At 42.3% G+C, this 14483-nt stretch overlaps 1 protein-coding gene across 8 annotated transcripts in view; it reads right to left on the reverse strand.

Moving 5' to 3' along the window:
* nhsl1b (NHS-like 1b) overlaps positions 1-14483 on the reverse strand; it is a 104285-nt gene that overhangs the window by 40818 nt on the left and 48984 nt on the right. Inside the window, exon 1 of one of the 8 annotated variants that reach the window (XM_087172382.1) lies at positions 10516-10642. The exons of 6 other annotated variants lie outside the window; for them this stretch is intronic. In XM_087172382.1, the coding sequence (XP_087028508.1) occupies positions 10516-10531 (16 nt within the window). In that variant the 5' untranslated portion in view covers positions 10532-10642. Of the gene's footprint in view, positions 1-2411; positions 2740-10515; positions 10643-14483 lie in introns of those variants that run through there. One more of the 8 variants, XM_087172380.1, reaches the window with a different exon arrangement.

Genomic DNA, 14483 nt, shown 5'->3' on the forward strand with positions numbered 1-14483 from the left:
ATGAAGAGAGTAAGAAACAGAAAAAGGGAGGCTCTTTTTTCCTCTTATACTACATGTGCATATGCAATTTTCCAGCCACTTTCATCTAACATCCCACCTACAGCGCCACGACCGCATAAATTTTGAATGCTGGGTGGCTTAACCTACCTTAGGAAATATGCTTGTATTTGTCTGAAGTGGAAACCTTAACAAGCAGCTGAGGCTGTTCGTTAGCCCTCACCCGCTTTCCCTCATGATTCTCACTGCCACAATTATATTTAACTAACTGATTTTCAGCAGCGCTTCCCCCCCATAAATGCGGCCAATCCATTTCATTTGGCCTCATCTAGTTACTCTACAAGCCTGGCCTCCCTCAGGTGCTCTTCCCTCGGGAGCTGTTGGCACTGATTGGTCGATAACAGAACCTGCCTTCCAACTGAAGGATTATGGGGGATCCGGTGGAACAGCTGCTCCACCTCCAACAAGCCAAGGGAAGAAAAGGTGATGCTACTGTGAGAAAATTAAGTTTTTTTTTTTTTGTGAATTGTAGATTCAGGGGGAAAACAGGAAGATAAGAGGGTAAAAACAAATCAAGAGAGTAAGAACAGACAGAAGCAGCATGCATGCAGGACGATGGGAACAAATACACAAAGGATGTATCAGCCAAACTCCAATTTGTGCGTGTTTGTGTGTATGAGGGTCGTCTGTTCAGCAGTGCATGAATACAGAGTGACTGGGAGGTTGATTCAACCTACAGAGCCCAGACAATACTGTACTCATGGCGGCAACATCTTGAGCTGTCACGGCATGTTAGCCAAAGCAGGCGTGAGGCAGGCCGTGCTCGTCTGGCAGCATATTGTTACGCTAAGCGCACAGGAATAAGGGATTTGGTTTTAGATAAGCATACATGCAGAAAGACATTAGGGAGTAGTTAGTAGATAAGTGGGTGGATAGACAAAGACTCAAAATGGGACAATAACTGAAAACAAAAGTTAGAAAAGTCGTATTATTTGGAAGACCCTGCATTGCCCTGCTTCTCTAATTGCTTTATTTTCTATTTAACATTCTGCGTTTTATTCATAGATGACTGGCAGTATAAGCAGTCATTAATATGTAGACAGATCAGTATAAAAGAGAAATGCAGACACAGGTCAGAGGCATTTCTTTCAGCCACTCTTTTATCCTTCAGCACTCTCTCTCTTATCTCTCTGATGGCTCCTTTATGTAGTGGCAGAGGTGAAAGTGGGTCACCTCTGTAACCTCAGCGGTGCCGGCTCCATCACCCCCATACTGTCAGCTCTGTTACACTTCCCTGCAGGCCTGGCCCATCACCTCCAGCTGCTAGCTATTGTATCTTGTTCCCAAGGGTGGCCAGCCAGGGTAGCATCCTCAGATACGATGCCCCACTGTCCCAAAAGAGGATGAAGCACGGTCTGGGTGCAAACATGCACACGGACACGCGTTTATACACAAACATGCATACACAAAAAGGCTATACTGATGACACAATGAGTATCATATGAGTGGATAAAAGCATGCCCGTGCACAGTAGGAAATTAATGAAATATGAATATAATGAACTAGAAATTAAATATCTCTGCACAAACATAAGGTGATGCAGATTTCACTGACAATAACTAACATGAATTATTGACAGTATTCATGAAAAACGTTTTCTGAGGATCATCTAGTTGCTGCCTGGAGGACCCTCTGCCAGGCCAAAGGTCTCTGAGGTCACAAAGCCACAATCTGCATTGATAGTTCATTGGACGCCCAGCAAAATACACATTCTGACTCACACACACACACACTCACACACACACACACACACACACACACACAGGGGCTGACAATTGCACGTGCGCGCACACACACACAGACAGACAGACAGACGGCACAGATCACTCAGTTACAAGGGGGATGGAAATCACCTAATAAGAGGAGACAAAGCCCGGCTTGAGAAAAGCTTCCACCGCATGTGTCGTGATTCTCTGGCACTGTGAGATACAGCGTATCATTAACTCCCGCAAACAGTTCAGGTGACTTAAGTGCACTTAGAAGCAGGGCCCTGTGTTCCCAGCCAAGAAAAATACCACAATTACTGTAACAAAACAGCAATGTGGTGCCGTGTTAAGTCTGCTAAGTCTTACTAAGAGGCTCACAGAGACCGCTACCTGGGAAGTCCATCTCTAAAGCTGTAGTCAAAAACCTTATAGTAACAATGTCAGCTAAAACATCTACTGTCTTTTAATTAAAGAGAACAGAGCTACAGTCAAATCTTGACAAGAGTCTGGAGTAAACAGGTGCTATGAAGGTCTAAAGTTAAAAACTTAAAATCTGAGAGACAAACTAACAATTTGTTTGTGGTGACACCACATCTCCAAACTAACAAATCCAATGACAGTGAATATGTTCTGCTCTGTAGTCTGTACCTTTGCCATCTTGGTAGGTTTGTGTTTTCCCAGGTGAGCCTTTGGCATCGGGTCCAAGCAGCGGTTTGGGTGTCCAGAGAGAGTCCTGCTTCTGGTGGACCTTTGACACCGAAAGCAGACGTTTGCGGAGGCAGCCCTCTGGCCTGGTGGGCCTGGGGCTGGGGAAGGCCTCGGGCTGGAGGCTGTTCCCCATCTTGTTGGAGGGCTTGAAGGAGCACAGAGTTCGCTTCTCGCTGAGGGGGTCCTCATAGCAGGCCCTGTGCCAGCAGCTGACCACCGGCTCCGAGGAGAGGCAGTGCACGTATGTGATCATTGCAGGCTAAGATCTTAACCCCCCTCCACCACCCACCCTCCCCTGCTCTATTCAGGGCCCAAGCCCCCAACTCCTCCTCTTTCTTGAACGACCCTCTCTCCCTCTCTCTCTGTCTCTCTCTCTCTCTGGACCTTCCACTTGTGTTGGGATGGAGGGGTGACTGTGAAGGGTGTGTGTGTGTGTGTATGTGTGTGTGTGTGTGTGTGTAGGAGGCCTCCCCCTTGCTCCCAAACACTCAATAGGCCTCCCCCTCTCTTTCTAGGAGGACAGGAGAGAGGTTTGGAGGTTTTTGCAACCCACAGGGGACCCAATCCCCCTCTTCTCCTCCTCAATCTCCTCCTTCTGTTTTTGTCCTTCCTCTCCCTCTCTCAGGGGATCCTATTGACTTGCATTGATTTGCCTGACAAAGGCAGGGTGTGCACAGTGTTAGATTACAAGATTCAATTCCAAAACAAATATTCCAAAGAACTATTGCAGCATAAGGCTATTATCTTGTACAAAAAATATCCTGCATGACTGTCAGTTGGCTGTCTGGTGGACACCCTGGCAGCTTGCAAAAACAGGAATTCTGACCCCCACGAATGACCACAAGAAATTTCAAAAATACTCCAAGGATTCAAAAATAAGGTTTAAAAACAAAGGGCAGTGCCTTATTGGAAATACCTGTGGTTACAGCATGCTTTTGTCCTTTGCAATGACCCAGAAGCATCCACCACAAATTGTGCAAAAGAGGATCCAAAAAAAAAAAGTAATAAAACCATCCCGTCATTTTAAGTGAGTTCCTGTCCAAAGATGGTAAGCACCTTATTTGATAAATTAGAGATGAGGTTAGAAAAATTAGACCTTCTGAAATAGTGTTCAGACAAGTTTGCAGCATCTAAGAACATCCTCCTTCCTCCTCCATCCATATGAGACAGAGCAGCGACATTGTCCAGTGGCTTCCACATGGCCTTTCCTCTCAAATCCTCCTCCTCCCTCTTTCCTCTGCTCCTCAACGCTGCTGTTCTAATCTGTAAACCCAGATTATCCAGCCTCCGACCCCTCGCCCCTGATTGTGTCAGACACACATACATACACACACATACACACACACACACACACACACACACAAACACACACAACACAGATGGACACCAGGCTGTGGATAATTAACTACATCACCTCCAGTGCTCAAATGTGTGGAAGTTCAAGAAGACTTGGTGTGGTGTGTGTCAGCTGGTTAACTTGGGTGACGCAAACTAAAGCAGCATGTGGGCCAAATATCAAACTATTGCCTCGTGTTTACTCTCCCCTGATTGGTGTTCTGAAGCACAGATCCAGTTGGAAACATGTGCACAATGATGCTTTGAAGTGAACAAAACACATCCTGTGAATATAAGTTTTTAGGCTTTGACAAATTTAATTGAAGTTAAAGTTGCAGAAGAGCAGAGAGTGAGACACAGATGGAGAGAGAGGTAATACCTGACAGTCAAACACAAACAGACGGAAGCGCAGCAGACACCAGAAGATAACCAGGAGATAGACACAGATTAGCACGATGAGAGTAGTCATGAGTGGCAAAAACCTCTGACTAACCTGCCAGGTGAGGGTGTGTATGAGTGTGTATGATACTTAATCAGCTTGGCTGTGAGGTAGGCTGATCTTAATGATATACTCAGATTAATAGGCTGGAGACCAGCGGAGGATAGGGCAGGACAAAACTTAAGACTGGATAATAACACTGATGGTACCTTAGCTAATAAAAGTTCAGCCTCCAGATGGAAATTGAGATATTTAATTGAATTTTTAAAAAGAAAAAATTGAAAAGGGAGAAAGAAGTACTTTAGTACTAAAAGCAAATGTCTCCCTCTGGTGGTGGCTAATACCTGCACCACAAAACACACATACATACACCAGAGTAAATAATCTATATGTATATGTAATACTTAAAAAGGTCTACTCATAAATCTATTGCAACTTTTGGGGGAACAGGGAGAGACAGCGTGTGTGTGTGTGTGTGTGTGTGTGTGTGTGTGTGTGTGTGTGTGCTAACTTGCCAAAGCCTGAGCAGATAGCCAGAGGCTAAAACAGCCATTACCGATGGTTATCATTTCCACAGCCCTGTGAGTCAGCCAACACACAAGCTGATTACAAAACCAAACCACTGCACTCACTCACTCACACACCCACACACAGAACATAATGGACAAACCACTGTATACATGCACGCGCGCACGCACACAGACGCACACACACTGGGCAAGCCAAAAGATTGTGCCTAAATTGCACTTAACACTGTTGTTGCCCTACATCCATAAATACATAGGCACAGTGGGTCATCCAGGTCACAACATCAGGGGTGCTACTGTCATGCAGACCTACGCACATATTGGCATCATAACATCACGACAGGGGGTGTTTTTACAGGGACACACAGACAAACATACATTATTGGCATTTTACATGCAGGTACATGCATGTTTCTGGTGGTGACAGTCATGCATCAATGTACACACACACACATGCAGGACAAATTTGTATGTATGTGTATTAGTTGGCTGTGAATGTTCAGGTTTTTCCTAAGCACAGCATGCACGGGGGTCAGACTCTCACAGCCCACTGACCATGAATGGGGATTATTACTAGTCAGGAGATGTGTGTGTGTGTGTGTGTGTGTGTGTGTGTGTGTGTGTGTGTGTGTGTGTGTGTGTGTGTGTGTGCATGAGGAGGGGGAAGCCGAAGCGGAAGGCTTTGAGAAAGGGACAATGGTAACCATGGATATGTGTAGGTCTGAATGGAGTGAGAGGAGCACCTGCATGCTGAGTTAGCCCTCTGTCTGGGGAAGTCATCCCCTCATCCACAGGGAGTCGGCCATTGTCTTCTCAAACTTCACTCACAACAATACTTTTCCACCTTTGTCCCTGGAAACATCACAGATTAACATTTGCCTACAAAAAAACTTCACTTGTCTTCAGATCAAAATGCAGTTAGACCCAATTACTGACTTTTAGGCATTTATAAATTTTCCCAAAAAAACCACTAAGTTCTTTTCAGAAGACAAAAGGTTCGCTGGAGTCGTGACAAGGTCCATTCACAGGCAACTGGAACTTCACCATCTATTGTTCACCTATCAAGACCAGAAATCTCCTTCTCTTTTGGAAGGGTGTTACTTGTTTACAGGAGGTCAACATCCTGCCCAAAGATCCCTCTTAAAGTCTATTCTAATTTACAAGTTTGTATCATATGGTGTATATTCCTGAAATTCAGTGTTATTTTTAATAGTAAATATCAACTGCTCACTGCCTGACAGCTGTGTGAAGTGCGCTTGGTCTACAAGAGTCACAGCTAGACTTGATTTCTGGTTTTAGGTAACTTTCACAATTTCTATATCTGGATTTGTCTTATAAGTCTGTACACATTGGACCTGTTTGCTAGGATCAAAATGTATAGACATACTAATATCTCAGAATGACAGTATTTATTACAGGTAAGTTCAAATGACCTATTCTGCTGTCCTCCCTGCTCCTCCCTTTCCCTCCACTGGAGATAAGCAGCCTGCCACATCGAGTGTGAGAACATCCATCAACTCCACTACCCACAAGGCCAGAGGGCAGGTAATGGGTCAGCCTCAGGTCAAGAGGTCACGGTCTCTCCATACACACAACACAGGTGCGCTGGTTATTGACGGACTGTTCTCTTACAAGTTCAAATAGGTTAACAAGGGATAACTTTAATGAGGTTGCCAAAAATAACGTGATGATACCTTGGTATGTAGCTGTGATTTCTGAAAAGTCATAAGCATCTGTGACTGTGATTTGTCCTCCTCCCTCCAACATGATGAAATATTATTCACTACCAATCATGAATACACATATAAATGTGAAGCAGTACATGTAAATTGTGGGGTATGCTATTTACTCTCAAGGGTTAAAAATTCACTTATGGTATTGTATGGTAAACTGGTAATATGAAAACATTAAAATTAATTGTAGCTGAAAATTGTTAAGATCTTGAAATGAGGCAAGAACTGGACAATAATCAAATTTTTTTGCTTTAATAAGAGATAAATGGTTCTCACTCATCCATGTTTGTCCATACGTAACTGTGCTGCTCTATCCAAAGTCATTTCGTATCTGATGTGTAGGATAAGTGGTAAGAATCCAAAGTGAAATGCCTTGACAGAGTTGAGGTTAAATATAGGTTTAGCTGTCCGGTAACACGGCTGCCCCAGAGAAAAACCCACACCAAGCTCCTGCTGCCATCCCAAGTGTGTGATGGCGCACGCACACACCCACACACACACACACACAGACACACAGACACACACAGACACACACAAACACACACACAGACACACACACACACTCTCCTGGAATTCAGTTCACACACGTGCAGGTCTCACACAAGAATAGAAGGATGCTTGCAAACATCTTCATAGATTCACTATGTTTTTCAATTAAAAATTAAATAAAAAGATCCTTTAAAACATACATTTTCAAAACAAGCTCCAGCACGTGTCCGTATAACACACACATGCGTAAATGCCACTACATCAGGCTGGAATGAGGGACACTGTGTTGTGGAGGTTCAGATAGCAGCTTCTCATTTTTGGCTGGAGTTGAGAGTCACTTTCTCTGGTGAAATTGACAAACATTGAAAGCGACAGGACTGTATCGGCTCTAACTAATTAACAATAATTCTGTAATTGCCATGATGAAAAAATTAGTTTTTGCCTGGTTTACAAGCTCTTGGAAAGTCATTTAATCAAAATGTAATATCTTGCTCATCTCATTGAGTTTTAGTTATTTAATAAAAAAATAAAAAAAAGAGAAAGAATTCAAAAGAATTTGATAGACCAATTTAATTCTGGATTTCAAATTGATAAAATGCTACCTTATTGTTTTCCAGGGCTGCAACAAACTATTTCAAAACTATTTCAACTATCGTTTAATCTGCTGTTTATTTCCACAATTAACCAATTTATTGATCTGTTTTATATTTAAAATATTGTGAAAAATACTTATCAGAAGTTGTTGTCTTCAAATGTCTTGTTTGAAAGTGACATATTCAGTTTGCAGTGATATAAAACAGAATAAAGGAACAAATTCTCTCATATGAGAGGCTAGAACCAGTGAACGTTTGGCATTATTGCTTGAAAAATTACCTAAAGATTACGCTGTTCATAGTTCATCCATTACAAGCGTATGCCTTAGAATGCTTCCCATAATGACTGAATTAGACAAAACTTATTCAACTGGATGATCCAAGTACGCGCTTATTCGTTGGAGCATCTGGCTGAATTGACACATCTGCACTTCCCCCTCAACTGTTGCCCACATCCAAAACATCTGAAGCCACTATAATGCTCACACATCTGAGTGAGCTGCAATCATAGTGGTTGAAAACAAACCAGGGAACATTGGACCAAGTTCCACTCAGCCAAAGACATGTTTTTACAGATTGAACATGGCCCGAGGTGCCCTTAACTGACCTTACAACAAGGAGGTCGAATGGACTCTCAGCGATGTTTGTGCTCGACAGGGCTTATATTCACTTGACATGGACAGAAACGCTGCATTTCTATACCGCTCACACCGCAGGGAACCTCCAATTTGACTGAGAACGAGCTTTCCAAAAATTGCTCCAAGTAATCCCTACTCATTCCCTTCTTATGTCTACTGTTTTGGGGGGGGGGGGGCTCAAGTGCAGAAATAACTTATGTAACGTACCAAAAGCCACACCAAGTGGTCTGGCTGGCTTGCAAAAGGGCTTACACTAAAATGCAAGGCTTTACTCTGAGTAGGGGGGGTAGGGGACTGAGTGAGTGTGTGGTCAAAACAGATGAGATTCCACTCTGGCCACAGCTGGATGTGAAGGAACATGGACTGAAAATGTGTCACATCTGCCTTAGAGTTGGCAAACCCAACTGAGGGGGCTTGTTTAAATCATAACATAAGCAGACATTCAGTTACTGGCAATCTACTGGTCGGATCACAGAATTTGGGTCAGTTTGTCATGTCTTTTGAAGATGGAAACCCAAACCTGTTTTTTGTTTTTAACTGCAGTTGATGTGGGGAAACAAATCGTCTATTTAGTTACAGTTTGGCAACTTTAAAACATTTAACAATATTTACATCAAGTATTACTGAGGGAACAGGGAAGAAGAGGGAAGAAGACCTTCCTGCTACCCTTTGGTTGGTCAAGATTAAGCACCGAAAGTTGAACATTAAATTATTAAACCTGATAATCTTGTTTAAAAATACTAAATTACTTAATCGAACGAAACTGAATTTCCTCTCCAACACAATTCCCACATCTGTTTCGCTCCATATTCCAAGTCTGACCAGAGTCGCACAGTGTGGAAACTGTGTAACTGACAATATAAATTACTGCGTACAGCTGATGAACTGGGACATTGCCACAAATAGTTGCAGTGATCAGTTTATATTACCTCATCTCCAGTCATAAATCTACAGGCTACAGAAAGAGAAAATGCTGTGGTTTCACAATAAGAATTACTCCCTCATTTCTGAGATAAGAGCAGTTTGAACCGCTGAGTAAGACGCAGCTGAGCACCTTTTTTCTTTTTTCGGCTTTCACTGCAGTTGTGGGCCTGGAGTTCTCACATATTTTTCAACTTAGAAAATCCACAGGTTTTCCAAATCTTAGGTTATTTCCTGGATTTGAAGAGTTTGTTTTGTGCTCAATATAATGTTGGATGACTCTTGCTGGACATTACAACAGCAAACTAAGCCAAGTTACAATATCCAAAGTTATTCTTTAAAACAACTAATACAACAAAATATAGAATGAAACCTGATCCACACATCAATAAATGTATACTCAGAGGAATCTAGTTTTTTTTCCTCTACTTTTCAGCACATGACTGGGATGTTACCAATTAACTATATATTCAATAACTGAACAAGGAACCTTGTAAGTTACAAGTGTGAAGATGCCAAGACAATCTTTTTTCATCAGTTCATCAACAGTCAAAAAAGTGAAAAGTCAAACAAAAAAGTGATGGAAACCCCTGATGTCAACACCAGTGTTGCAGGTTTTTCTGGTTTTATGCTGATGGTGAAGTTAGTGTGTGTTTATGTGTGTATAAAACAAAGAGGGAAAGAAGCGCTTGAGTCAGGAGCGTACACTATAATGCAGCATAGCAGCACTGACCGAAGTTGCTAAGACCAAAAATGCAAAAAGCGTCTGCCAGTAAAAGAGGAACCAGTTTTCCCCATATCGCACTTTAACTGGTCGGTCAAGTAATAGCCAACACATGGCCCCACTCTGCAGGACAGCAGCCCAGCAACTGCTGCTCCGCCAGCTGTTACTGTGGACAACACACACTCAGAAACACAATTACACACACATCACTCGTCTCTGCTAAAATACACTCCCAAGTTCGAGAAAGCAAACCCAAAGCCCGTAAAGCGAGTTGCATTTTAGGGTTTCAAAACTGGTACCTCTTTATGTCCCCGTCCCCCCCAGAGTCAAAGAACTGAGAAGATGAGTGATTAAAAAGCACACAGAGGAAAAGGAGAGGTAGGATTTAAAGTCAGTGAACCTAAATGAGTCAGAGACAGAGAGAAAGAACAAAGGAAAAAATGATTAAAGAGCGAAAGAAGGAAGGTTTCCTTCACTAAAGAAAAACACATGAGGACGGATACTGAGAAGAGGAAGCCGCTGTGACAGAGATTACTTTCCACACAGAGGACAGAGATGGAGTTCAACTTTTCTTTGTCTCAGAAAGTTTGGGGGAAAAGTCTCACACCAAGACAGACACACACACACACACACACACACACTTACCTTTCAGACAGAACATGGCTTTTCTCTTATTTCCCCATTTATCCACAAGAAAAAAACACTGGTTTCTTCCTTCTTTCTCCTTCTCACTGTTTCCTGATTTTCCTCTTTCTTTCCCTCCTTTCCTCTCCCCCTCTCCCTCTTTCTCTACACCGCTCAGTCAAAGCGTTCACACACGGACACACAGATCCTGACACATACACTCCCCTCTCCCGTTGCCTCTCTCGCCATCTCCCTCCCTCATAGTCTCCCCTTGCGCACACATCCACACATGCACATGCTCTGAGTGGCAGATAGCCAACTTCTACACCGCAGGAAACTGCTTTGTGACCCCCTCACTCTGCTTCCCCTCTCTCTCCCTCTCTCTCTCTGCATCTCTGAATATCTCTTTACCAGGCTACCCCCCATCTCTCCGCCCTATCCGTATTAAGAGGTAGAGGTAGGAGCTCAGCGTCAAACTAAAACTCCTAAAGCTGCTGTCACCCACAAGCCTCTTGATTGGTCTCCTTAATATAAAAGGCACACACACATGCATATATATTAATACATATTTAGTATACAAATCAGTTTAAATAAGATGTATGTGCTTTTAGGGAAGGCAAAAATAAAAACTAAATTATACAAACACACACAGAAGAGCGTGAGCCTTGTCGAGGATTGTGATTGTAGAGAATCTGGGCAGTCAGCAGTTCAGAGTGAGGCAGGGGGCCCCGGCTTGAGGCCGAGCCATTGTCCGCTGATCAAATATAATCGCTTTAATCCCCACAATTCAACTGTTTGTTATCAGAAACAGCTACAAGCTTGGTGCATCCCAACCTCTCCACGTTGGCCACTCCGAATGACCAGAAGAGTCACACAGATGGGAGACATAAATAGTGACTCACTCACAGACTGTGGAAACACTGTCAAGTCAAAATACCATTTGCCTTTCAGTGTTTAGCAGCTGTTTACATCTAGTGCAACCACAAGGAGAACGACGTCACCAGTTCTTACTGTAGATCACCCTACCTGAGAACCGACTGCACAGGTCTGGGCTTTAGTGCCCTTACAATATTACTATGACAAAAAACTGTAATTGATATGAGAAGCAGTGAATGAAAATCACACAAAAGCTAAGAGTGAGTGAGTAGAAAATTATGTTGGAAAAGATGGAAAAGATGTACTAATCAAGAGTTAATTGAGTGTATTTCTGTGTGTGTGTGTGTGTGTGTGTGTGTGTGTGTGTGTGTGTGTGTGTGTGTGTGTGTGTATGTACAGTATGTGTATTTATGTACACCCATGAGTTATGGATAATCCCACCCACAATACGGCTTGAAGGCTATGAGATGTCTGCCTCAACCAGATGTCACCAATTACTGGCTGATTGGTGTGTGTGTGTGTGTCTACATGTGACTGTGTGAGTGATGTGAAGCCCCTCTGCAAGGGTGAGTGGATAAAATGAGAATGCCACAAAAACACAACCCTGGAAATAATCAGCAATTAAAAACACACACAAACCCATGAATAAACCCACCAGACCAGACACTAAAGTCTGACTTCATCAAACCTTCACCTTAATTGGCTGCGGCTTCACTCAAAATGGCTTTAACTTTAAACTTCACCATAAACCCCTTGGCACCGAGGAAACACTTTGGGGTCTGCCTACTCACTGCTCTCGCAAAGCGGAGGTGGTGGAACAGAGAGGTGGATTTCCTTTCCCTGTTCTAAACCAATAGAATTAAGATTATTGGCTCATAAATTATGATATATGATATTATTATGTCAGTGCAAGCCACTGAACTTTGTTAGTATTAATATCAGGTTAGGTTACAGTAAACAGTCAAGTAACAGAGACACTTATACTCCCAAATGAATCCAAGTGGTAAATCATAATCATTGTGGAAGAAAATATTTTCAGGTCTCTTATTTATACAGTATATGTCAAATCTGGGCAGGATTTCCAACATTTTGCAACTGTGAAGATTTTTAATTCCCTGTTTCCTAACCTGGAAGTGAGGGCCTCTTCAAGGGGTGAAAACATAAACCAGAATGGTAGCGAGATGGTTAAGGAACAACTGTACATATTTTCCTCCTTTTCTATAATCTTTTCTTCTTTTCTTGCGGAATACTGGATAATTTCACATGTAAAATGTATTTAAATTCAAAAAGGGAACCAGAAATCACACTTTGGTTGAGGTGGTCGCAATCAGCAGACGTGCAGCTGATGACAAGGTCTGCAAGTAGACATCCCTTTGTTTTAAGGGTTTATGTTTATGCAGAATCTTGGTTGTAACTACTGTCTATATTCTGATGTTTAATTCCTCTTCCTTTTGTTCAAGCTGTGATGTCTGATGTCACCTCAGAAATGTAGGACGTGGCAGCACTCGTCTGGGTAAATGGCAGTCTCTGACTGTAGCATATAAAGACTGTATTCAGAGGAATGCCAGCTGACCACTGTTGTTATTCTCCAAAATACAGTCTTTGTCCGCAGATAAAACACTATCATTGGGCTGAATCATGACCGGCGCTGCATATTAGACACAAAGACAATATCTTATCTTAAATGTCAGTCAGTAACCCAGTGTACTGCACATCCTCTATAATATTCAGTGCAGGACGACACGTGACATGTTGTTTCTGTGTGCAGTGAGCTCTGCGTCAGTGCAAGATAAAACTAAACAACACACACAGATAAGGACTCAGCTTGCTGTAGCAAACATAATGCTTCTAAAACACGAACAGTTAGACATGCAACGATAAGGAACCTGGAATTGGAAAAATCTGACTCCTCCATACACATCATATGAGAGAAAAAACATGATGGGGTGCCTGAAAAAGATCTTTTCCATTCACATGACATCATCATAGCTCTTGTATACGTGCTGAGACAGATTATAAGATCTCACCTCTGAATTACACTGTGGCTTGTTTTGGGACAATATCAGTGCATCCTATCTACATAAGCCTGGGACCTCTATCCCCTTACAACCTAAAATCCTGTTCACAGATATAATCACTTGCTTTTCTTCTACCTCCCCTTTTCACCATCGAGTCAGTGCATTCATGGATTATATCCAATAATACAAAGGTAATAGGATACATACAATATGACACGGAGATGGGTGGTGCAACTAGGAGATTAAGTTTTTAGAGGGAAATAAGAGGTAATGCGATTTAATTCAGGCTAAAACTGAACTGCGATGTGTGGCAGGCTTTATGGGGATTTTTAGCATGCAGTAAGTCTGATCTGGGATCAACTAAGAGAGATATAATAAGGATGTTATGTAGGTCATAGATACAAAGATATGACTTACCTGAAGATAACAGTGTCATCGTCAGCACATAGGAGAGAGAGAAAGAGAGAGCAAACAATTTAAAACCATAAAAATAGCAAATTTAATATATCTTTCCTTTAAGATTAAGTGTGCGTGTATGTTATCTGTGAGCATTAATTTCTGTGTACAGTAGGACCGTGTGCCGCTGGGCTGTGGGCCACATCACCAGATTTTCATGTCTGTCTTTTAATGAGGCCTTGCTGGTTTATACATCACATCTTCCCCCTACAGCGAATTATCATCTGCTAATCTGGATTTACACATGGACTACACAATGATGATGAGCGTGTTTCTGTATGTGAGGAAATGTGTGTGAAGATATATCCCAAAAAAAAAAGAAAATCCAAAAAAGCTGTTATGCAAGAGTTCAGTCTCATCTGAATCCTCTCAAATTTCACTAAGCATCTCGTACAGACAAATAGGTCCTAAAAGATCCTTTCATAAGTTCATAAAGAGCTCATTAACAGCATTTTATAATGTGAGACCCAATTCTGGTTGTGGCCACTACAACGCTGATGTGCCAAGGTATGGTTAATATTTAGGTCAATATGCCGTTGCCCTAAAATGTGTGAATGAAATCATGAAAATGGAAACCAGCAGTGACACACTCTGGATACCAAAAAAACACATCACACACAAAACTCTCCTAAATCCGTC

Source organism: Seriola lalandi, unplaced genomic scaffold (assembly GCF_002814215.2).
Source record: "Seriola lalandi dorsalis isolate HSWRI2012SDOR001 ecotype SW California unplaced genomic scaffold, Sedor1 jcf7180002052504, whole genome shotgun sequence".
Classification (NCBI taxonomy): domain Eukaryota; kingdom Metazoa; phylum Chordata; class Actinopteri; order Carangiformes; family Carangidae; genus Seriola; species Seriola lalandi.